Genomic DNA, 25,972 nt, shown 5'->3' on the forward strand with positions numbered 1-25,972 from the left:
GCTCAGAAGTCCACAGCAACGTTATGAGTAACCAGACAACAGGGCCAAGAATTAATGAAGGTACAGAATATATCCTACAACCTCTTTGTGGGCAGATTTATTGGGGGTTTTTTAAGAGGTTCAGATGTATTATATGTCTCAGAAAAATGGGATGATGCACAGAAGTAAAACTGCACCAAATTCTCTGCCTACGCTTGCTGAAAAATCAGCACAAACGTTTTGGGTGGAATTGGACAGAAAATATCTGTAGCAAACAGCTGTATTAAGCTGTCATCTTTTAAAAGGAAAATAAAAATCTAAAGCTATGTTGTGGAATCCTCTGCTCCTCCAAATTGGTGCCATGCCCTCAGCTGCAATCACAGCTATTAAAGGTAAAGGGACCCCTGATCATTAGGTCCAGTCGTCGCCGACTCTGGGGTTGCGGTACTCATCTTGCTTTATTGGCCGAGGGAGCCAGTGTACAGCTTCCGGGTCATGTGGTCAGCATGACTAAGCCGCTTCTGGCGAACCAGAACAGCGCACGGAAACGCCGTTTACCTTCCCGCCGGAGCGGTACCTATTTATCTACTTGCACTTTGACGTGCTTTCAAACTGCTAGGTTGGCAGGAGAATCATAGAACCATAGAACGGTAGAGTTGGAAGAGACCCTGAGGATCATCTAGTCCAACCCCCTGCAATGCAGGGACTGAGCAACGGGAGCTCCCCCAGTCACGGGGATTCGAATCGCTGACCTTCTGATCGGCAAGTCCTAGGCTCTGTGGTTTAACCCACAGCGCCACCTGCATCCCATCCAATCACAGCTATTATCAAGTAGCAATTAATAGCTCAGTCGGTAGAGCACAAGTCTCTTTATCTCAGGGTTGTGGGTTTGACTCCCATGCTGGGCAAAAGATTCCTAGCATTCTGGCTGGAGTTGATGGGAGCTACATCCATAGCGCTACAGGCTCCCCACTGCTGGTTTAGAGGAAGGTAGGTAAATCGGTTTCTATCCCAAACCCAGAGAAATAATGGCATCAGGGCATACACAAAGCCTAGGCCGCCACAACAGGCAGACTGAGAACGACGGAAGCTCTGTTTTAGTAAACAAAGGTGGGCATCTAAACCTTAACATATATGTTAATGGCCTATGGAGAAGTATTCACCGGAAACATATAATTATCTCTAAGTGTTTGTTTTGAAGAGCGCTGCGTGCAGAGTTCATATGCACCATGCAAATGTGGCTTCCATCCATTTATTATTTATTCAGAGTCATCAGAAAGACGCGCATTACATAAATAAGCAACATGGTTGTTTCCATTTCCAACATCCGGCATATTTGAACAAGACACAGTGCTCTCCTCCTGGACAAATGTTGGAGAGATGTATTGCAATTTGATCTTGGGGTGCTGCTATATCGACTTCTAAACTCGGGGGGAGGGCACGGGCGCGACGGGACAGCCACGAGAGGACAACGCAAAGCAGCACCTGGCAAGACCTTTTCCTTCATCTTCCCATTTCACAGAGCAACAAAGGTCCAGAGATCTGCATACCCACCTTGGGAGTTTCTGGTTGAGGGCCTCGTTTCATTCAAGGAAGGATTGTAAACAGCAGAAACAAAACAAGCCTAGGAACTAGTCCTCATTAAGGTGGCAGCAGCTGCCTTTACTGCCAGCTGCCCAATTGAACAAGAAAACGTGAAGCACAGGAAAGAATACCTACCAAAACACACACAACACCATTACAATGTCGCGCTGGGTTTTTAAAGGACAGGATGAGTTACTGCTCAGATATCTTCCACTAGGTCAAGTTCAAGTGGGGAAACTGGGCAGGAATGCAAGAGTTAAGCACTGCCCCATTCCCTGCTAGTCCCCTGCCACTGCTGGTCCCTCTGCCCAAGACTGTAGCCTCAATCACATCAACAGTGAAAAACAGGGGCGCTGATGCTGCGATCGCTGTGGCCTGTTTGCCCACGGCCATGTTTCAGACCTTTGTGCCGTAGATCAAGCTTCAGGAAGTTGCAAAAGGAAGACTGGTATCTTTGGGAGTTTAAAGCTAGGGCTGCAAGCCCAGACTGCCTGTGTAACAGTGCTTTTCTGAATGCGTATATATATAAAAAATAGTCACCTTAAAATTAGATGTAATAAAATTTCCCTATCATAATTTGCATTTCCCCATCCCCACCCCACACATTTTACGAGCCTGTGCACTTTGGTGCCACGTGGGCTTTTGTCTCCGGGGTCAACCAAACAGCCCCACCCAGCCAAAGTGGCTCCTAATCAGTATATTTTGTAGGCTTGTTTTGTGTTTTCTACATAGAAGGTTGCCCTGAGTCGTTCACAGCAAACGCCGCGGTTTAATAGAAGGGCTCGTCTAACAGAGCCTCTGCTTTTCACTCCTCCTCCGGGGGCTCGGCAAACCTCAGTTGATCCTAAGCTCTTACCCGTTTTAAGCGGCAACGGTGCAGAAAGCAGATTTTCGGTGAATTACTTTATCGTACCGAAGGTCAGTGGGGGTACTGCGGAGGCAGAGGCTGTGGTTTCAGAGGAGTGTGAAGGGCAATGCTTAAAAAAAATAAAATGCCTTGCATAGCGTATCATATAGGGGAAAGACTCCACCGCGCTGAAGAGCTACTGTCCCACCCGCAAGTTCCGTGTGCAATGAGAACAGTCCAACAGCATGATGCGCTCTTGTGGGAAAGCCAAGCCAGCAGGCCCCAGTTCTCTTAGCGGCATTGACGGGTCACCATCTTGACCATTTTCAGCGCCATATCTCCTTGGTCAGCTGGTACCTGTGAAGGAGAGGAACGTGATCTTTACTCTCTTTCCATTATTACGTTTTTATTCCACCTTTTCTCCAGAGAGCTCGTACACAAACCCACTTCCTCCTGTCTCCATTTAATCCTTGCATCAGCAGCGTGAGGTAGGTTAGGTTGAGAGATAATAGGCTTCACGGCTGGGTGGGAATTTGACCCTGGTCTCCTAGGTCCAAGCACAGTGGTACCTCGGAAGTCGAACGGAATCCGTTCTGGAAGTCCGTTTGACTTCCAAAATGTTCGGAAGCCAAGGCACGGCTTCCAATTTGCAGGAAGCTCCTGCAGCCAATCGGAAGCCACGTCGGATGTTCAGGTTCCAAAGAACATTCACAAACTGGAACACTCACTTCCAGGTTTGTGGCGTTCGGAAGCCAAAACGTTCGACTTGCAAGGCATTTGGGATCCAAGGTACAACTGTAATAGCTTTTTATAATGTGACTGGGGTTTTTTGGGTTTGTTTTTGTTTTGATTTTGATTTTATCTTGTGATTCTATCTTGTGAACTACCTTGAGACCTGCGGGTATAGGGCGATCTACAAACTATTAATAATAAAAATAATTCAGGACTCTTACTATCACATGTTGGCATGCATGGACTGCTATTAACTACCGTATTTTATTATTTGTCTGTCTGTCACTATGCTTTTTTATTATGTTTTTATTATGGATGTTCTGTAACGTGTTTTTAATGTTGTTCACTGCCCCAGGATCTTTTGATAAAGGGTAGTATGAAAACTTAATAAATGATGATGATAGAAGCAGCTAGAGAGAATGTCACAGGTAGGCACAGCTAATGATTAGTCATTTAGAAAAGGGGGGGGGGGCAAACCCCAGCTATAATATTGTTCATCTCAGGATTTGTTATCATTTAAAGACAGTGATCCAGAGATGCCAGTATAAGGCTCCCCTCCCCTCCACACACAGTATTTTTTGGTGTAGGTAGAGAACCGTAAGAAAAATCTGAGGCCTACTGAGTGCAATCTCATCATATCACTATCGTCTAATAAAAGGTATCAACTTATGGGAGCCTGCCATCTTAAATAAATTATCCAATCACCATTGGATCACGCTTCCACACTGTAAGAAACAGAACTGCAGCAACTACTGCGACATCATGAGATTTGACTTTTGCTGGCAGTTGGTGATTTCAGGTTTCCCCCTAACTATGGGGTTTACTTATTTTGACGTGACCCCTTAAGGACAAAGCAGTTGTGTTCACTTCCTTTTCCCTTTCATCCTTTGTAGTTTTTATTCAGGCCCAGGCAGGTACCAGAAGTATAAAGGGCCCCTGGACGGTTACGTCCAGTCAAAAGCGACTGTGGGGTTGTGGCGCTCATCTCACTTTCAGGCCGAGAGAGCCGGTGTTTGCCCACATATAGCTTTCCGGGTCATGTGGCCAGCATGACTAAACCATTTCTGGCATAATGGAACACCATGACGGAAACCAGACCGCACGGAAACACCGTTTACCTTCCCTCCACAGCGGTACCTATTTATCTACTTGCACTGGCATGCTTTTGAACTGCTAGGTTGGCAGGAGCTGGGACTGAGCAACGGGAGCTCACCCCGTCACGGGGATTCGAACCGCCAACCTTCCAATCAGCAAGCCCAAGAGGTTCAGTGGTTTAGACCACAGCGCCACCTGCATACCAGAAGTAGCCTAGCCTTGGCTCGCTAATAAACAGCCCCCAACCCTATTTTGAGTGCCTTTTTGTGGAACTGTTATGACTATCAGCCTAGTCACATATAATCTCTTGGGTTTTATATATTTCTCTCTCTTAAACACACAGGCCTGAAGCAAGATACTTGGCAGCTTGAAAGCTTCTAGCAGTATTTTATAAAACCAGCTGGACCAATAAAAGGTTTCAACTCAATTGTTCCGTGTTCCTTGTTCTGTGAAATATTAAGACGGCTATTATAATTATTTCCTTTGGCACCTTGCATGGGAGCATAAGTGAAGATTCTCCATACGGTGCTAAATCCCTGCTCTCCGAGTCATTGCACCCAAAAATGATGTACTGCGACTGCCAACAAAGTAACTCCTTGAAAAGACTGCAACAGGAGCATCCAATTTAAAGCAATCAACTCTTCTTTATATTCCATTTTGTTTCTTTCCCAAGGCATACGAGTTAACTTACCATGTGCCCAGCTTTCAGAATCCAGAAAAAGTCCAGGTTTTCGTAGGATTTATGGAAAGCGGCTGTCGCTGTGGATTCTGATCCTACATATAAAGGCTTCCATCTTTGCGCAGTAAACTTTTTCAGCATGGGCCACTTCAGTTTCCGCAGCCACGCTTCCTGGCCTAAACAGATAATTGGGGGGGGGGGGGGAGAGAAAATGCTCATGTAAGAGAGAGGTGTCCTGTTTTGCCAAACATCACACTCCACAAAAAATGGTGGCGGTAGCAGGAAATGTCCTTATTGGGTTTTGCTATCTGTTTTAGAAGACCCTGGAATACCACACTTTTCCCCCAGCCCTGCAATAATCAACATACAGTGGTACCTCTGGTTACGTACTTAATTCGTTCCGGAGGTCCGTTCTTAACCTGAAACTGTTCTTAACCTGAAGCACCACTTTAGCTAATGGGGCCTCCTGCTGCTGCTGTGCTGCCGCTGCCCGATTTCTGTTCTCATCTGTTCTTAACCCGAGGTAATATTTCTGGGTTAGCGGAGTCTGTAACCTGAAGCGTATGTAACCTGAGGTACCACTGTCATCAATTTAAAGGAACAAAAAAGAGCTCTGCTGCCCATAGGAAGCCTGAAAGGGGGTAGAGTTAAAGGACCCCTGGACAGTTAAGTCCAGTCAAAGGTGACTATGGGGTTGTGGCGCTCATCTCGCTTTCAGGCCGAGGGAGCCGAGTTTGCCTATGCCTGGCATAGAAACTTGTTTTTCATTTAACCCTGCGGTATACATCTCTGCTCATCCCTTAGTACAGGTATAGGCAAACTTTGCCCTCCAGATGTTTTGGGGCTACAACTCCCATCATCCCTAGCTAACAGGACCAGTGGTCAGGGATGATGGGAATTGTAGTCTCAAAACATCTGGCGGACCGAGTTTGCCAATGCCTGGTCTTGACAATGGGTGGATCTACGCACGGGCAGGGGGGACCACTATAAATAAGTCAGAAATTAGATTATAACAATAAATAAATAAAAAACCCTATGGAAAAGGGTGTATAAAAAATTCCTGCTCTCTGGTGCCATCTGGTGCTGCATGTTTATAGCACATTCAAATCACTGTTTCTTTCCTAATGTAGCTGAGTCCAATATCTTAGGAAGGCAAGCCAAAATTGTTAAGAAACTGTAGTTTGGGATTGGACATTACAAACTGCATTCTCTTCTTCGTGGCTGTACTGGGTGAGAGAGGACAGAGCACTCGTGCAGGAAACACTATTGATTGGCACTGAATCCAAACCAGAATGAGGAACCAAGGGGAGGAATATTGAAATAGAGTGACTCAACAGGCAACAGGATGAGATGTTACAAAAAGGTGAGCCTGGATAGCTCAGTTGGTTAGACCATGGTGCTGATAACACCAAGGTTGCAGGTTCGATCCCTGTATGGACCAGCTGCATATTCCTGCATTGCAGGGGGTTGGACTAGATGATCCTTAGGGTCCCCTTCCAACTCTACAGTTCTGTGATTCTGTGATTCTGTGGGTTGCCAACTGCCCGAGGACAACCATGACACTATCAGGGAATCATTTAAGACATTTCTAAGCAACTGGCGTGTGCGCACAGAATACGCCTGTGACTTCTATAGTCACCACCTCTCGTCTCCCCCCTGTCTTTCCTGATACTAACAATTATAGTCTCTGGAACCGCCTCCAAAATTACTTTTCTAAATTGGCTGCTGCGGATTCACCTCTTCCAGGCAGGTTGTTTGCATCTTAAATGCAAACCTGAGCCAGCAAGCTTGTTCCCAGTCAGGTCTCCACAAACCATGTTGCCTTAGGTGTAAAGAGATAACGACATAAAAGTGGATATTTGAATACAGTGGATGCTCCGGTTGCGAACGTGATCCATGAGGGATGCATGTTTGCAACCTGCAGCGGCGCATCTGCGGACGCCCGGGCTGCGATTTAGTGCTTCTGCGCATGTGTGACTGCCGAAACCTGGAAGTAACCTGTTCTGATACTTCCGGGTTTCAGCGGTCCATAACCCAGAAAACACACAATCTGAAGCATCTGTAACCCGAGGTATGACTGTATAGGTTTTGTACATTTTGCAGAAGTTCTTGTTTTAGCCTAGAACAAGACAACCTGGTTATACAGTGGTACCTCGGGTTAAGTACTTAATTCGTTCGGGAGGTCCGTTCTTAACCTGAAACTGTTCTTAAGCTGAAGCACCACTTTAGCTAATGGGGCCTCCTGCTGCCGCCGCGCCGTCGGAGCACAATTTCTGTTTTTATCCTGAAGCAAAGTTCTTAACCTGAAGCACTACTTCTGGGTTAGCGGAGTCTGTAAACTGAAGCGTATGTAACCCGAGGTACCACTATAATCCAAATATTTGGGCAGGCATTCAAGCATGCTTCCAGAAGCCTGAGTTCTCATGGCTACAAGTCAATCTGTGTTCTCAGGTAATTGATCATATTGCCTTGTGATCAAACAGGCCCTGAAAGCCAGTCAGTTGTGTATATTATCAACTGCACGCTGCAAGAACTCAGCCTGAATGGCTTATTAGTATTGCACATGTTTGCAGCTCCTCTTAAGCTGGGTTGATAGACAGCTGCAGGAGGTGGGAGGAAGCAAATATTAAGTTTCTAGATCTTACAGCTTTGAAAACATTGGAGTAACGACTGGTGAAGTCTCAGAATGGGGCACAGCAAGTATTTGAACACCTTAGCAAGCAAGTTTAACACTTACACCAAGGTTTTCCAAACGTGGACCACCAGCTGTTTTTGAACTACAACTCCCATCATCCCTAGCTAGCAAGACCAGTGGTCAGGGATGATGGGAATTGTAGTCTGAAAACAGTTTGGGAAACCCTGCTATATAGTATCATGACTGTGAGACGCAAATGGGATTTCAAAAATGCTACACTTTGCCTATATCGTCATCCTATCTCAGAAATATCCTTACCTATGGTAGAAACGATGAGATCCAACTGTCCATTGTAGACAGTAACATTGACGTTGGCTGCCAGCAGGTCGTCTACGATATCTATTACATTCTTCATGAAGTCTTCAGCCATATTCGCAAACACGTCTTTTGACTGGCCTGGAAGAATGATGGCAAAAACATTAAGAGACATGGGCAAGGAAAAGAAATATAATCAGCGTGGCTTTTCCACTCATGGGGCCAGGCCCTGAGTTATCCGAGTCAGTATGATATACTGCTAAGGAGAAGTAGAACATTTTATGCGTTGGAGAAGAAATCAGAACTTTCAATGGCATGTACTTTCTTTAAGAAACAACAGTCGACCACCTTCCATTTTTTTCTGTGCAAATAAAACTGCGTATCAAGTCCAACAATGAATTTGCATTTTTTTAAAAATAAAAGTGCGAATTTTAAAGTCTTCATGTATATACACTCTTCTCATTAAACAGAGAAAAGTAATTGAGAAGAATATACTTCCATGTGCTCTCTTAAAACTAAACAAGCCTGCCAAGACAAAGAGTTTTCCACCAAGGTTCACAACTGCCATCAGGTCAGATTGTAATTTAGACTCAAAGGCTTGCGTCCAACTAAGTACTACTCAGAGTAAACCCACTGACATTAACGCAGCTAAGTTATGTCCAATAATTTCAATGAGTCTACTCCAGGGGTCAGCAAACTTTTTAAGCAAGGGGCTGGTCCACCGTACCTCAGACCTTGTGGGGGGGCCAGACTATATTTTGAAGGGGGAAAAATGAACAAATTCCTATGCCCCGCAAATAACCCAGAGATGCATTTTAGATACAAGCGCATATTCTACTCATGTAAAAACACGCTGATTCCCGGACCGTCCACGGGCCAGATTTAAAAGGCGATTGAGCCAGATCTGGCCCCCGGGCCTTAGTTTGCCTACCCGTGGTCTGCTCGAAGTATGACTAATGCAATCCACAGGGTGCAATCCACAGGGTGGTTGTCCATTAAGGTTTACTCAGAGTAAACCTACTACTGAAACCTAGGCATGTCCATTAAGTCTAATGGGTCTACACTTGAGTAAAACTTAGTTGACTATCACCCGTTGGTTGGGATCTTGAGTTTACTTCAAGCGCATTACTTCCGGGTTTTGCCGCGCACACATGTGCAGACGGTCAAAATGACGTCACGCGCATGCGCGGAAGCGGCAAAACGCGACCCACACAAATGCGCGGGTTGCATTCACTTCAGGATGCGAACGGGGCTCCGAAACGGATCCCATTCGCATACCGAGGTACCACTGTACTACACTGTACTAACCACTGGTTAAGATCTTAATTCGTTCTGGAGGTCCATTCTTAACCTTAAACCGTTCTTAACCTGAAGCACCACTTTAGCTAATGAAGCCTCCCACTGCTGCCATGCCGCCGGAGCACGATTTCTGTTCGCATCCTGAAGCACAGTTCTTAAGCCGAGGTACTGTTTCTGGGTTAGCGGAGTCTGTAACCTGAAGCGTCTATAACCCGAGGTACCACTATACTATAGTAACAAGTGGGGTAAATAGGGAACAGTACTAGTAAATAATAATATAGGCCTACTAAATAATAAAGATGAATATTTTTCTAAAGTAATTTTATAATGGGATCAAAATAAACAAATTATGTATTACATGAAACCAATCAGTAGGCATAAGACTCATACCCTTAGTCTATGTTGCCTGATCATCAGTCTAGAAGCACGCTTTAATATTAGATAACAGGTACAACAGCTTGGCCGACATTCAACTGTGCTGCACTGCAGTCTGCATGCTACATGTTGCCATGCAACCAGTCCATACAGAATGTAGGCACCCTATATATAGAAATGAGCAAACCAGTGATATTATAAGGAGCAGGCTAGCAGGCAGGGCCCATTACTTACATCATAGGAGCCTACGCAACACAAAAACACTGTTGCTGTATATAGGTTTTATTTGTTTTGTATCTTATATTTTGGAAATGTACATCTAGTTTTTTCCCCTTTACATTTTTTTGGGGGGCCCCAAGAGAGGGCGGCCCTAAGCTATAGCTTGTTTACCTTATACATAAATCCGGCACTGGGCTGCAGGGGGTGAGGGGGGAGGCTTTTGATGGAAGCCACTTCCGTTCTTCGAACAGGTGGGATCTTCCACTGGGTCGCAATTTCTTTCTTTGTACAATGTTACCTCTGGTTACGAACTTAATTCGTTCCAGAGGTCCGTTCTTAAGCTGAAACCGTTCTTAACCTGAGGTACCACTTTCGCTAATGAGGGCTTCCGCTGCTGCTGCCATGCGATTTCTGTTCTCATCCTGAGGTAAAGTTCTTAACCCAAGATACTACTTCCGGGTTAGCGGAGTCTGTAACCCAAAGTGTTTGTAATTCAAGGTGTTAGTAACCCGAGGTACCACTGTAGAATCCAGTTCAAAAAGTCGAAGACTTATAGGGAAACAGACTGGAAATGCTCTATCACAGGAATAATCAAACTCGGCCCTCCAGATGTTTTGAGACTACAACTCCCATCATCCCTGACCACTGGTCCTGTTAGCTAGGGTTCATGGGAATTGTAGTCCCAAAACATCTGGAGGGCCGAGTTTGCCTATGCCTGCTTTATCAAAAGGACCACCCCCTCAATTTTCCAGAGATCAGAGTATACAAAATACCGCTTATTTTCAGGAAATTTTCAGCTTTATTCCAGAGTTATGGCCCTACCTCCCCATTTGACATGGTCTGGAATTATTTTCAGCTTCTTCCTGATGGGCCCGTTCATCAAATCACTCAGCTTGTCCTTACTTTGATGTTGTACATGACGCTGGAAGAGTTTCACTTACGGAAAGAGAAGGGGAGAGAAATAGAGAAAGGCTTTTATTGGAGACTGCATGAGCCGGTTTATCTGGAAAGATGACGCATATTATAGAGCCTAAATCCTCGCCCTTCAGTTGCAAGAACTGCAGGGCGATTGCTAGTAGGCCAAAAATTTAAAAACCAACAAAACAAAAACAGCCTACAATAGCTTGGAGGGAATGAGACAGCATGAGACGGCAATAAAACATCCCATGAGTGGCAGTAGAATCAAAACTAATAGCTAAAAGACAAATTAAAAAGTCATGGCTTGGCACCGTGATGCAATTTGGTGCTAGGAAAGATTCCCCGGGAGAAGTATTTCCTTTCCTTGGTCATATGACCTGTCTAGTCACATGATCCAGTGCAGCATCCAAGGCCATAAATGAGGCCTTGCGTGGAAAAACATGGAAATTCCCAAATCCTATGGCTGCCACCAAATGTGACGGTTGGAGGAAATGTGCCTGGGGCACAAAGATATTTCTGGCAATGATAAACCTGCCGTCAAATAGGGCATTTCCCTCTGAACTTACACACAGGGACTTTTTCGCTTGCAATGGACGCAGCAGCAGGAGTATCCTGAGTCAGAATGTTATAGAAATTCACACCATTCGTGTACTAGAAAAGAAAATGGAGAACGCAGTGAGGAGAGCGAGAATGAGAGCTTCTCACCAGGAGACATCAGTACACCTCAGCTTTATACAGCTCTGGGTTTTCCCTCATGACAAGTCAAAATTCAGCTTTTTGGTGGGGGAGAATGAGCTTTTTAGGGAAGGCGATTGTCCAAAAAGTTGTGGAGGGTCTTTTTTTTTGACATACACTTCCTGGTTCTGTTTGCAAAAAAACCAGACCTATGGCAACCTTACCACAAGTCGTGAGTTGAGTCTCCTTTGCACCCAGTCATCAAACTGCCTGCTTCTTCAAAACTACTAACCCAGGGTTGGCAAGGCTTACTGGGCATGGGCCAGATCACTCCCACAGAGATCTTCCATGGGCCAGACCGCTGCAGCGTGACGCCGGAAATCATGTCTGCGCATATCCGCGGCTCTGGAAATCACTTCTGCACATGCTCAGACGCCAAAAAGTGTGCCTCTGCAGAAGCGATTTTTGGCATCTGGGCATGTGCAGAAGCAATTTCCAGCACCGTGGACAAAGGTAAAGGTAAAGGGACCCCTGACCATTAGGTCCAGTCATGGCCGACTCTGGGGTTGCGGCGCTCATCTCACTTTACTGGCCAAGGGAGCCAGCGTACAGCTTCCGGGTCATGTGGCCAGCATGACTAAGCCACTTCTGGTGAACCAGAGCAGCGCACGGAAATGCTGTTTACCTTCCCGCCGGAGCGGTACCTATTGATCTACTTGCACTTTGAGTGCTTTTGGCAGGAGCAGGGACCGAGCAACGGGAGCTCACCCCGTCGCGGGGATTCGAACCGCTGACCTTCTGATCGGCAAGTCCTAGACTCTGTGGTTTAACCCACAGCGCCACCTGCATCCCTCACCGTGGACACGCACAGAGGCAATTTCCGGCATCTGGGCATGCGCAGAACCAATTTCAGGAGCAGCGAGAGTACCCGTGCCGCGCTGCGCCGGTTTAGTGCAGCGCATGGGGACTCACCAAGTGGTCAGCTCAGTTTGGGGGTGGCTCATGGGCCGGTTAAGCAACCCTCATGGGCCACTTCCGGCCCATGTCTAATCTGCTCACACAAACTCCTTACAAAGCTTACCTCCTCTATGGTATCTTCGGCCTTACTCCAAAGCAATGTAGCCAGCTTGAATTGCCTTTTATTCATAGCATCAAGGACCTTTTTGGCAGCCGTGGTCACTTGTTTCAAACCTTTATCGTCAAGGTAAGACTGCAGGGCAAAATAGGGAAAATGAACATACACGAAAACCATATGACAGATGTGTTGACCACTCTGCCGTATGCTGGAGATAAGGTCCCTATACTTTCAAGAAGACAGTCTTCTATTTGAAAGGTGTCCTCTGTTCAAAAGGATGTGTGGTCCAAGGATGGGTTAAAGATCAAGAACTATAAAAAAGAGACAGCAGGGACCTTGAAGTTGCTTATCAACACTTAGCACCCAGAAAAATAATTATTTATTTATTATTATTATTATTATTATTATTATTATTATTATTATTTATTATTATTATTATTATTAATACCCCGCCCATCTGGCTGAGTTTCCCCAGCCACTCTGGGCGGCTTCCAATCAAGTGTTAAAAACAATACAGCATTAATTATTAAAAACTTCCCTAAACAGGGCTGCTTTCAGATGTCTTCTGAAAAGAAGATAGCTGCTTATTTCCTTCACACCTGAGGGGGTGGCGTTCCACAGGGCAGGCGCCACTACCGAGAAGGCCCTCTGTCTGGTTCCCTGTAACCTCACTTCTCACAATGAGGGAACCGCCAGAAGGCGCTCGGTGCTGGACCTCAGAGTCCAGGCTGAATGATGGGGGTGAAGACGCTCCTTCAGGCATACAGGACCGAGGCCGTTTAGGGCTTTAAAGGTCAGCACTGACACTTTGAATTGTGCTCGGAAACGTCCTGGGAGCCAATGCAGATCTCTCAGGACCGGTGTTATGTGGTCCCGGCGGCCCCTTCCAATCACCAGTCTAGCTGCCGCTTTCTGGATTAATTGCAGAAAGGCGAGGTACACACCAAGTCATAGTATTCTGCACTATGGTAGGGCATATTTTCCAAAAAAAATTATCTATACACTTAAATTAGCACATGTAATTCTTATGCAAGTCTGAATCCTCTTTTATTCGGTGATGCCTGAAGCTCTGTACATACCACATCTATAAAGCACCCCACACAAACACAAGGTATCCTGGGAATTGCAGTTTACTTATCACAGAGTTTAACAAATGACAACTTGCAGGATTATTTGGAAGGGAGGGAGAATGTGCTTTAAATGTATGGTGTGTACACAGTATAAGGGGCCGCCCTAGCATCTGAGAGTACTGCAGCCCAAAGAAGAGGGAGAGGCTTTTGCATTTCACATGAAAATATGGATGTCTGCCTATGGAAATACAAGGATTCTGGGCTGGATGGGCCTTAAGATATGACAGTTCTCATGAAAAAGTAAAAAACAAACTGCAAAAAGCATGGACAGAGTAAACACTTACAGTGCTGTAAAGGTAAGGTCCCCAGGAAATCACAGAATCTAAAGGGTAAAAAAGAAAAATCACGAGTTTCCATGATGCAATAGACTTCCTTAACAGCCAGCTAAATCCACTCCAGCTGAAAAAAATCCCTGATTACAAGGACGACAGGAGAGATGTTCTCAAGATGCCCATTAACATACCTAGAGGAGAAATCCACGAATCGCCAAGTGCTACACCCAGAAAATTGCACTTAATGGTCCCAGCTTGAACAGCCTTTGAAAAAGAAAAAAAAGTCAACAAGAGTTTGTGTAAAATGAGATCTACACCAATACAAACAATATGTAATATTTTGAGTAGGGCACCAGCAATTTGACAGTACCGCCTTCAAGAATAAATAGGACCTATAGATTTTGGGTGCTGTTTCAGAGCGAACAGAGAGGGAGCCAGTATAGCCGTACCTTGGTTCTCAAACAGAATCCGTTCCGGAAGTCCGTTTGACTTCTGAAAACGTTTGAAAACCAAGGTGTGGCTTCCAATTGGCTGCAGGAGCTTCCTGCACTGAATGAGAACCTGCAGAACCGGCATCGGATGTTTGGGTTCCAAAAAACGTTCGCAAACTGGAACACTCACTTCCGGGTTTGCAGCATTCAGGAGCCAAAACGTTCGAGTCACAAGGTGTTCGAGAACCAAGGTACGACTGTATTCCACAACTGGGGGAAACGGTGGCGGGTGATTATTAGCTAGCACCCATGAGAAGAGGCATGTTTCTAAGGAAGAATCCAATCTCTTTAGAGATGGCGAACCTGTGGCCCTTCAGACTCCATCAGCCACAGCCAGCATGACCAATGGTCAGAGATGAGGGACGCTGCAGCCCAGTGACCTCTAGAGGGCCACAGGTTATTGCCTCCCCCCTGCCCACCCTCAGGGAAAGGTTTGATCCACGTACCTTATGCAGTTCCAAAGCGACGCCAGCAGCCATTTTGCCTCCGTACGATTCTGAAAAGATGTAGAAAGGGACTTTCTACAAGAGAAATCCCATGAAAGCAGTTAAGGTTTTGAGCACCGTACATTCTATTCGCCCGCCCGCCCCTCGTCTCCAAACAGACAAAAATAAAAGTTTCGGCGTTTCCTTCCTCCCCAAACGCACCGGAAATTGAACTATCCTGAGGAGCGAGGCCAGATTATAAAGTCTTCACTTCCATTTGCAATCATTAAGGGTAAATAAGGCCACAGGATAGTGACCATATACATCACTGAACAACTCCGGTGTGGCCTAGAGTCAGGTATTATGGGAACTGTAGGGTCCCCTCTGAGGATTTGGTCATCAGATTTTTGCCACATTCTCTTTCCAAAGATACAAACTCCTCCACTATGAACTAAGTGTACCAAAGTGGACTGATGTGCATGAGATCTTATGCATTCTGGTTTTCACTTCTGAAAAACCAAGGACTAGAATATTATTTCATCCAACTCATCTCGAAGGAGCCCAGGGCACCTAGTTCCTCCATTTCATTCTCGCAACAACCCAGTGAGGTACGATGGGGTCAATCACTCTCAGCTTAAGGTCACCAAATGAGCTGAGCAGGGATTTGATTTCCTCAGACTTCCTCAAACACATTGTCCGATTTGAGGAAGCAGAGAATGTGAGGTAATAAGTGCAAAAGAGCAGGAAATAAACAAAATGTTGAGACTCTCATGATCCAGTCCCTGTAATCTACAATGGCTTTGGAAACTCTCAAACCTTTCTGGAAAGTCGTTCGGCCTAGTAACTTAAAAACACAAAACTGGGATTCTAAAATGGACGTAAACTTCCCCTTTTCATTGAGCGCCATTTGCAGGGCGGGGAAATTCTCAACACAAGAGGGCAGTGGCGTAGTGTGGGTTGTCAGCACCGGGGCAAGGCAAGTAATTTGCGCCCCCTAACCCGGGGCAAGGCAAGTAATTTGCGCCCCCCCCCCTCCGCTGCACTGTCCCTCCCCCAGATAGTCCCTCGCTCTCTCTCCGCACCACACCACATGCCTGGCACACTCCCCTCCACAGTGGGCGGCGACCCGGCGGCTCGGATCGGATTTGCACAGCCAGCACTGCAGTGAGAGAGAATGAGAGAGCCAGGTAGGGGCAGAGAGCTGCGAGTGTGAGCGCCCCCCCCCAGATGTTGCGCCCGGTGCGGCCGGCCCCCCTTGCACCCCCCACGCTACGCCACTGCAAGAGGGGCATTCAGATGTCATGATAAAACGATGGCTTATTGGGACAGGAATGAGCTCACATGAGCTCCTCCCATCTCTCCCGATTTCCGGTGTATTTCCTTTGATTCATCATAGTTCAGCATTCTGTCTGAACGCTAAACTGAGATTGATCCCAAGTATGGTTTGTTACAACAACCCACCGTCATAACCCTTGGTTTAAAGACTTGCCAATTTTTCAGATTAATGGCAGTTTGGGGTCTGGAGGAACACTAAACTGTGGTTAATCAAACTGGAAGTAAAAATACTTCCAAATTCTACCATGTAACCAATGACCTCATGTCACACACATCACGGCAGGGATGGTGGGTAGAGATAATAGTGTCATAAGTAATCACCATAATATGTACATTTGACTTCAAAATGTTGGATACTCGATTCTTTTCTCTTTTTTTAAATACTTTTTTATTAGATTTTCCACCGTGATAACACAAACCACAAAGCAAGATGATACACAAAAACAGAAAGAAAGAAGAAAGAGAAAAGGGGAAAAGGGGGGGGGAGGGGAAACAATAAACAGATAAAAAATAACAACAAACTTAATTCTTCACAAATCCAACCTTTTAAACATCTTGGTTGACTTCTTCAAATCCCTCCCTTCTGAGTTTCCTTGTAATTAAAAGTAACAGCTTTCCAATATCATTATTAAACTAAAACAATTTCAATTATAGTCCATCTTACTCACTTTTCTTAACATTCTAAATCCCATTTATTTAATTGTAACTTAATTTAATCCTAGGCCTATTTGTTTATTTCAAGTAATTTCTATTTTTTTATATTACATGGACACTCGATTCTGGGCTCGTGTGGCCATTCAGTGGACTACTTGCAGCTCTAGCTGTAGAAGTAACATTTCCTACCTAATACTAAAAATTATTCCATCCTTATCTGGTCACTTGCCTGGAATTCGGGCTTAGACTTGAAGAATTCTCTGAGAACCACCATCAGGTCCGTGGAGACTGTGCAGAGATTTGTGGCGTACGCAAGCGTATCGTTCACATAGCTGAATCCAGTGCCAACAGGGTTATCGACAAACAGCAAGCTTGCTGTCTGCAGCTGCAGCACCAAAAGAAAACAGAGTAAGCCTTCTATATATACATCGGCAAAACACACACACAGAGAGAGAGAATAAGCAGTAGTGTGGCTAAAGATAACTTGACAACAGAGCAAAGCGTGGTTATGCATTTGGTAAAGAAAAAGCCTCCCCAAAGTTCTCACATTTCCCTTTTCCATCAGGTTCAGATGTTTGCAACGGATAGATTCAAACTGGGCAAAACAAGGGAAAAAAATTTGATGCCCCATAAGTGGACTGTTCCTCAGAGCTGTAGCTAACGGGTGTGTGTGTGTGTGTGGCTAGCCAGGTTTTTTTGGCCCAAGTGAAGCCTCCAGAGAGGAGCCATTGAGGCTCCCAGCCTCTCTCTCGTGTGTGTGTGTGTGTGTGTGTGTGCGCGCGCACGCAAATGTGTGGGGTGTGCCAAACCAGGTCTTTGACCTGGGTGAAACAAAGCCCATTTTTGCCCCTGCCGTTCCAGGTTATTGTTTTTCGACTGCATTGTTTGAGGTTTTAGAAGATGGTGTGTAAATATATATATATATACACAAAGAAAGCCACAGTACAAACTCTTTAACGTACACTTGCAAGTTTTGACTATCGGCATAAGCAGCAACAAGCCTTTGAGGCTAGCTAATCTTGTGAAACACACACACACCACCACCACAACAACATTGACAATGACTTTTACCACCCACATAATGTACAGAAATTAAGCATGTGAGGCTTTTCCTGGAATTACGATTCCATTTTTCACTCAGAAAGATGTTTCACCCACTGCATTTATGTTTGTTGGGCTCGTTTAAAAGGATCAGGGCCAGTTAAAACTTCCATTGTTTGGCTTTTATCACATTTTTAAAAATATAATTTTCATTATTACCGTTTACAAAATCACATTCACATTCGAATATATATTTCCACCATTAATATCTTTCTTTATGATAAAACATTCAACAACTTCCCTTCCCCGATTCCTTTAATTTCCCCACCATTCCTGCACATTCCTACATGTCCTTTTAGTTTATTTTCTCCCTTTATTCTTCCTTTTTTATATATTATACCATTGAATTTACCTTAATCCTGCTAGCGTTTTCACATGTTTACAGTTATTTTCCAAATAGTCTCCTTTTTATTGTTGCAAACCACGATGACACATTTCTGAGATATAGCAGTATTCAAATATTTTTACAAATAAATGACTAAATAAAATAACTGCCAACTCTGGTTCCAAGATGAAAACATGCAGGAAGGATCCTAAAGCTCACATATTGTATGGGCAAAGGGAAACAGAAACTGCAATATAGTATGATCAACTGCAACGTGCAGAGATCATGATCTGGAAGAGCCATTCGTATTAAATTCCATGGGACACACTTTTTCCTGCTTAATCTCATAATCATGTGAGCAAGCATGGTTAACTCCTTAGACAGCAACAGGTGGTTGGGTAGGAAATGAATCTTCTAGTCACAAGCCATGATACATACCCAAGTTGTCTTTCTTGGCTTTAGATCACTATCTAAAGGGCCAATCTCTTCAAAGTTTCCGAATCCTGTTCCTGAAGCCCCCGGGCCACCCTGTAAAGCCACACAGATTAGGGAAAAAAGCAGAGAAAAACAGATTATAAACCTTTTATAGCCCTTCCCTTCTTTGTCTCCACAAAACCCCTATGAAGTAGGTCATCAGAGGTAGATGGTTTCTCCTATGGCTGAACATGGATTGTGTTTCCTCAGCAATCACTGCAAGATGTTAAACTACAACTCCCATCATCCCTGACCATTGGGCTTTGCAGTCTGGCGCTGATGGGAGTTGGAGTCCAACATCAGCCAGTAGAGCTGGGCGATATCTGGTTTTCAACATTGTGATGTTTCACTAGCTAAAACATCACAATATACTGATCTATAACAATGTCCTAGGACCTAGGTAAAAGGTAACGGATTCATGGACAGTTAAGTCCAGTCAAAGGTAACTACGAGGTTGCGGCGCTCATCTCCACTCTCAGGAGTCAGTGTTTGTCTACATACTGCTTTCCGGGTCATGTGGCCAGCATAACTAAACCGCTTCTGACGCAACAGAAAACCATGACGGAAACCAGAGCACATGGAAATGCCGTTTACATTTCTGCCGCAGCGGTACCTACCGTATTTTTCGCTCCATAAGACACACCTTTTTCCTCCTAAAAAGTAAGGGGAAATATCTGTGCATCTTATGGAGCGAATGTGTGGTCGATCGCTGGCTCCCTTTCCGGCCCCGGCCCCTTGCCCAGGCCTCCATTGTTGAATGTTCTGCAGACGGAGGCTGTTTGTTTCCCCAGCAACATGTGATTGGCTGATTAGATTATATGTCTGGAAACTGTAGAAACAACTCCCTTTCATTTCCTAAAGAAGCTGCAGAACTGTGAGTTTAACCCTATAAAAACAGGATTTTTTCCCTTTGCAAAGTAAGCTCAACAACTTTGAGCTGATCCTCAAAAAAATGGGCTTTCCCCCTTTCCTCCTCTAAAAACTAGGTGCGTTTTATGTTTAGGTGCATCTTATGGAGCGAAAAATATGATATTTATCAACTTGCACTGGTGTGCTTTCGAACTGCTAGGTTGGCAGGAGCTGGGAAAGGACAATGGGAGCTCACTCTGTCACAGGGAATCGCCAACCTTCTGATTGGCATGCCCAAAAGGCTCAGTGGTTTAGACCACAGCGCCACCCGCTGCTGACTGCCGCAGTAAACTGATAGCATAATCCTTCTGCAAATCACACCCCATATCCTGCCCGAACTTACCTGAAGCCACATGATCAGAGGGAGCTGCGTGAAATTCTTCGCAGGGCTGTCGGCATAGTACAGCCACCAAAACATGCTGGCGTTGGGCCTGACAGTGGCATACCCCCATGCCTGCTTTGGTTCTTTTGGTTCCTCTAAATACAAAGCTGAAAAGGAGGAGAAAAAACACTGGTTGCTACACTTTATAGAAAGGTGGTGTATGCGCTTGACATAATAAATAGGGACAGGAACCCTTCTGACTCCAATACAGTGGTACCTCGCGTTAAGTACTTAATTCGTTCCGGAGGTCCGTTCTTAACCTGAAATTGTTCTTAACCTGAAGCACCACTTTAGCTAATGGGGCTTCCTGCTGCTGCCGCACCGCTGGAGCACGATTTCTGTTCTTATCCTGAAGCAAAGTTCTTAACCTGAAGCACTATTTCTGGGTTAGCGGAGTGTGTAACCTGAAGCATATGTAACCTGATGCGTATGTAACCCGAGGTACCACTGTACAAAGATCGACGTTCAGCTTGTTTCAACACACAAAGCTGCTTCTTCTATCACTGTCAATGATTCTTGAGAAACTGCTACTTGTGCAATGGGTCAGGCTGGTATCGTACAGTGCAACTCGAATCCATAAAAGCAGTTGCATGCCAAATCGTCGCTGAAAAATTACTAGACACACCCTCGCAAAGGATTCTTAGGCAATTCAGACAAACCACAAGCTGAGGTCAGAGTATCTGCAGAAGCCCTGAGGCCTACTCTTAGAGACGTTCAAGGCTACATTGCAAAAGGGTATTTGGTGTGATTTAAAGCAGGCATAGGCAAACTCCAGCTCTCCAGATGTTTGGGACTACAATTCCCATCATCCCTGACCACTGGTCCTGTTAGCTAGGGATGATGGGAATTGTAGTCCCAAACATCTGGAGGGCCGGAGTTTGCCTATGCAATAATTTGGGTTGTATTCCGCACAGCACTAAGGTGTTAGGATTTCTGCTTGCACAACAGAACAACCTCCCACTCTCCTCCAAGCCACCTAAATATATTTGGGGGGTTCCTCTGGAGTAGATTTGGGGATGGTGCAGGGGACGCACAGGGAAAGGAGAAGGGGGCAAGTCCCATTGGGCATCAGCGTAAACAATCATAACTTGGATGGGCAGTCACCTCAGTTGGCACTGGACATTTCAAGAACATTGCTAGCTGAAGAGAGGGGCGGCAAAAGCAGCCTATGGCTCTTTCCGTAAAGTCTTGTGAACAGCTAGGATATTCTATGCACAACCAATCAGGAAAAGGAGATAACTAATTGACCTTCACCCCCACTTAACCGTCTCGCTTGGATTATATCTCAGAATTTGTCACATTACTCAGAGGCCCTGGGTGTTCTGTCCACACCCCGGGAAGCTATGTATTTTTCCTCTGGCATCCCAGAGCACTGTTACTCTGGGACAATACATAAATATATTTGTGCATTCAGCTTTCTGAAATGAAAATGCATGTGAATAAGAGGCTGTGGTCTGGTTCACACATCCAGCAGAAATGAGGTGGCGAAATGACTTCTTACCACTTTGGACTTACTAAAGTGGTACCTCTGTTTTCGAACAGAATCCGTTCCGGAAGACCGTTCAAGTTCTGAAACGTTCGAAAACCCAAAACTCAATAGCTGACAGCTAGGCCTCAGGATCTTGCACTCCGCGGAAGCCACGTGCCATGTTCAACTTCCAAGGCATGTTCGAAAACCGAAGCATTTACTTCCGTGTTTACGGCGTTGGAAAACCAAAATGTTCGTCAACAGAGACGTTCGAAAACTGAGGTACCACTGTACTTCGGACTGCATGTAGGGCATTTCTGAATGCTCCACCTCTTAAGAACTCCCTAGAAGAAATCAAACACATCGGGGAGAAACCTTCTGTAGGTTATCTCCCTGCTGTTCTAGTTTTCTGCTTGCAGAGATCACGCACACAACATTCAGTAGTGCAGCTCTCCATCTGCAGACCCATTTTACCATCTCGTCCTGCTACATCAGGCTTCCTCAACCTTGGTGTTTTGAGACTACAATTCCCAGAATCCCTGACCACTGGTCCTGCTAGCTAGGGATCATGGGAGTTGTAGGCCAAAAACATCTGGAGAGCCGAGGTTGAGGAAGCCATTACTGCATCAAGTGGCCTGGTGTGGAGCTGTTTCAGCAAACAGGAAGGGTTCTCACATTTCAGTCTCGCCTCACTAACTGCAGCACACAGCTTGATAAACACAGGCGTAGAAACCAGCTCCTAGGCAAGTTTTTGCCATGTAGGCTTCCAATAAAACCTTGATTGTCGCTCACTGCATTCCACCAATAGGATTCAGCCTTCCCCCAGAAACTGATGCCACAACAGTCAATGCAACTGCTCTGGGTGAGAGTAGCCTTCCCCACCCATCTGTAGGTGTAAAGCTATGGTTGCGAATGGACTACTCCCAGAAAACGGTGCCACCTTTTTCTCACGTGGCTGTTATGAACTCTTTCAGCAGAAATTCAGCCAAAGCCGACCATCGCTCCATCTCTATGCCGGGAATCTAATCCCCTGCTGAATGCAATTAATTGTTAAATCTAATGGTGAGGGAGTGGAAGTTTGACAAATTTAGTCCCAGAGAGTAAAAAATGTACACTGTGTGTGTTTCTATACCTTTTTATTTCCCTGTGTTCCATGGGATTTACTCCTATGAAGAATGCACAGGATGGTCACTTTGGAAACACAGGGCAAATCCTGCAAACACGCAGAACTTTCACACATACATTTATTTCTGATTTATTGACCGATTTGTAGACTGCCTTTTAAGGGAACAGTTACCTTCCTATCACTAATTACAAAGTATAAACATGTAACGAACAATGTGGAGTTAAAAACTGGATTACTGCCCATAAAAATGAGCAGAAGTCATCAGTACAACAATGGGCATGAATGAAGACTGTCAAAAAAGGTCAAAGATGGGGAATGAATTCCACAATCACAGGGCCATCACCAGAACACCCTTGCTCTGGTACCCATCACTCTAATGCATGCTTCCTCAACCTCGGCCCTCCAGATGTTTTGAGACTACAATTCCCACCATCCCTGACCACTGGTCCTGCTAGCTAGGGATCATGGGAGTTGTAGGCCAAAAACATCTGGAGGGCCGAGGTTGAGGAAGCCTGCTCTAATGTCTTTTACTGTTGAGACAGATACATAGCTAATGGTCAAGGACAATAAGAGTTAAAGGTCAAAATCTGGGGTGCCACAGTTCCCCATTCATGTGTTGGCTAATGTGCTGCAGCAGGAGGCATCATGAAAAGTGCCTAGTGTGGATACTCAATGTGGTGCCCTGCACTTGCTTTTAGGCTCCAAGTTCCCACCATCTCTGAGCTCTGGCCGTATTAGCTGGGGCTGCCAGGAGCTGAAGTCCCATAACATCTGACTGCCCCCCACAAAGACTACCCCTGCGATACTGAAAGCTACAGGGTTAGACTGCAAAAGAGGACATCACCCCGGCACTTTTAATCATGGTGCACACAAGGGGATTTCAAGCTCTTCTTTCTCTAACAGGCTGCAAAAATACTACAATGCGCTAAGTTTTGACCTCCTAAAATTCCCTTTCTTCCATTCAGACATTACAGGTACAGGGGCCCCATCCTCCTTTTGCATTGGTACATCCAGAGACAAGGGCTGGGTGGGTAGAGAGGATCAGGTGGAGGATAACCAACCCATCTGTTTAGGGGTTCCAACCAATGTGTTTCACTACAGAGAGCTGCAGGGATCAGCATCTGAACCATTGCAGAGATCACCCGGCTTGAAAGTAATCAAGGCCACCAGGCAGAAAGAGCTTCTTTGTAAAAGCAAACTCATTGTGCAATCCTATACCCAGGACTTATGTTAAGGAGGGCGGGACACACAGCTGTTTTCCTCCTCTGGCTCTGTCTAGCACAGGGGTCACCAAAGTGTATCTTGCCTGGGCCGGATCGGTCCTGCGGGGATCCCTCCGTGGGCTGGATTGCGTGCACCTGCGCTTTTAGCACAGCACACGAGCGGGCAACTTGGTTTGGGGGCGACTCATGGGCCAGTTCTGGTGCATGGGCCTTAGAAGAAGAGTTTGGATTTGATATCCTGCTTTATCACTACCCTAAGGACGTGGGTGGCGCTGTGGGTTAAAGCACAGAGCCTAGGACTTGCCGATCAGAAGGTCGGTGGTTCAAATCCCCACAATGGTGTGAGCTCCCGTTGCTCGGTCCCTGCTCCTGCCAACCTAGCAGTTCAAAAGCACGTCAAAGTGCAAGTACATAAATAGGTACCGTTCCGGTGGGAAGGTAAACGGCGTTTCCGTGCGCTGCTCTGGTTCTCCAGAAGCGGCTCAGACATGCTGGCCACATGACCCAGAAGCTGTACGCTGGCCCCCTTGGCCAGTAAAGCGAGATGAGCACCGCAACCCCAGAGTCAGTCACGACTGGACCTAATGGTCAGCGGTCCCTTTACCTTTTTAAGGATTCTCAAAGCGGCTAACGTTCTCCTTTCCCTTCCTCCCCCACAACAAACACTCTGTGAGGTGAGTGGGGCTGAGAGACTTCAGAAAAGTGTGACTAGCCCAAGGTCACCCAGCAGCTGCATGTGGAGGAGCGGAGATGCAAACCCGGTTCACCAGATTACGAGTCCACCGCTCTTAACCACTACACCACACTGGCTGACCCCAGGTTGCCGACCCCTGGTCTAGCAGATTTGGGATGGAATGTCTTAACAACAGTTGTTTTAACCCCAACAGTCCTTTTGACCCCAAGTGCTCGGAAAAATCTGTCAAAATCTCTACTTTTAGCTAAGTATTTTTATTTATTTTCTTGATGGGAGGGGCAGCTGCCCCCACCTTTGGCTACACCTATGATCCTATAGGTAAAGGTAAAGGTACCCCTGCCCGTACGGGCCAGTCTTGACAGACTCTAGGGTTGTGCGCCCATCTCACTCAAAGAGGCCAAGGGCCAGCGCTGTCCGGAGACACTTCCGGGTCACGTGGCCAGCGTGACATCGCTGCTCTGGCGAGCCAGAGCCGCACACGGAAACGCCGTTTACCTTCCCGCTAGTAAGCGGTCCCTATTTATCTACTTGCACCCAGGGGTGCTTTCGAACTGCTAGGTTGGCAGGCACTGGGACCGAACAGCGGGACCGCACCCCGCCGCGGGGATTCGAACCGCTGACCTTTCGATCGGCAAGCCCTAGGTGCTGAGGCTTTAACCCACAGCGCCACCCGCGTCCCTATGATCCTATAATGAGAAGCAAACCCCATTGAATCCGACAGGTATCACTCCCAGCATACAGGATTGTGACGGTGGGCTGGGAATGCAACCCAGAAGCAAATTCCTTAAGATATCAGCATGGGCGTAGCGGGGCGGGGGGTGGAGAGTGCAGCTGCCCTCCCCCTAAATCAAGTAAATAAAAATGCTTAACTAACTGACCAATTGCATTGCAGATAATTTGGTTCTGCCTCCCCAACAGAAACCCTGCCCCCCCCCCCAAATAAATCCTGGCTATGCCCATGGATACGAGGGGACCCTGCTTCCAAAGAGATGTAAGCAGCTGGGAAATAATAAGTAAGCGTGCATTTACAGTTCAGTTTAATTGCGAAGACTAACAACAAATATTCATACCCCAGCCGCTCTGGGCGGCTCCCAACAGAATATTAAAAACGCGATAAAACATCAACCATTAAAAACTTCCCCAAACAGGGTTGCCTTCGGATGTCTTCTAGAAGTCAGATAGTGGTTTATGTCCTCTAGTAAGAGCTTAAAACAACACACACGAAAAAGCCAGGCACTCAGCTGCAGAGGTCAGTTCCCCTCAAAACTCACCTGAGCCGAAAGTGGCCAGAAAAAACAGCGCGATCGCCTGCGGCAGTTTCAACAACATCTCTGCTCTTGCCCCGCGATTTCCTGGCTGGTGGTCATATGACTCTGCCTGCTTGTCAGCTGTTTCTGCGAGAGGGAAGTGCGCCTTTTTATTTAAGGGAACCGGGCGGGCGGCAGAGCCGGCCAAGAGCCGCCCCCTTTCCGCCTTAGCCGGGGAATTGCAGCCGATGATTGATTTCCACTTGTCAGTTCCTGCAAGCTCTGCGCG

The 25,972-nt window shown here is 46.0% G+C and overlaps 1 protein-coding gene across 2 annotated transcripts; it reads right to left on the reverse strand.

Annotated features, from left to right (window-relative positions):
- Positions 1-1,217: 1,217 nt before the first annotated feature.
- SCPEP1 (serine carboxypeptidase 1) lies at positions 1,218-25,972 on the reverse strand. 2 transcript variants are annotated; one of them, XM_083427787.1, is made up of 13 exons: positions 25,708-25,972; positions 19,887-20,032; positions 18,599-18,688; positions 16,964-17,119; positions 14,767-14,841; positions 14,021-14,093; positions 13,842-13,879; positions 12,434-12,562; positions 11,244-11,328; positions 10,582-10,695; positions 7,870-8,007; positions 4,929-5,092; positions 1,218-2,767 (listed from the first exon to the last, which is right to left on the reverse strand). In XM_083427787.1, exons 1-13 carry the CDS (start codon positions 25,763-25,765, stop codon positions 2,702-2,704), a joined length of 1,332 nt encoding a protein of 443 aa, XP_083283913.1. In that variant the 5' UTR covers positions 25,766-25,972; the 3' UTR covers positions 1,218-2,701. The 2 variants fall into 2 exon arrangements, with proteins under 2 accessions (XP_083283913.1, XP_083283914.1); XM_083427788.1 differs by having other exon boundaries at positions 14,767-14,837; positions 16,960-17,119; positions 25,708-25,911.

The sequence above is a fragment of the Podarcis tiliguerta genome (assembly GCF_965153285.1).
Source record: "Podarcis tiliguerta genome assembly, chromosome: 2".
Classification (NCBI taxonomy): Eukaryota; Metazoa; Chordata; class Lepidosauria; order Squamata; family Lacertidae; genus Podarcis; species Podarcis tiliguerta.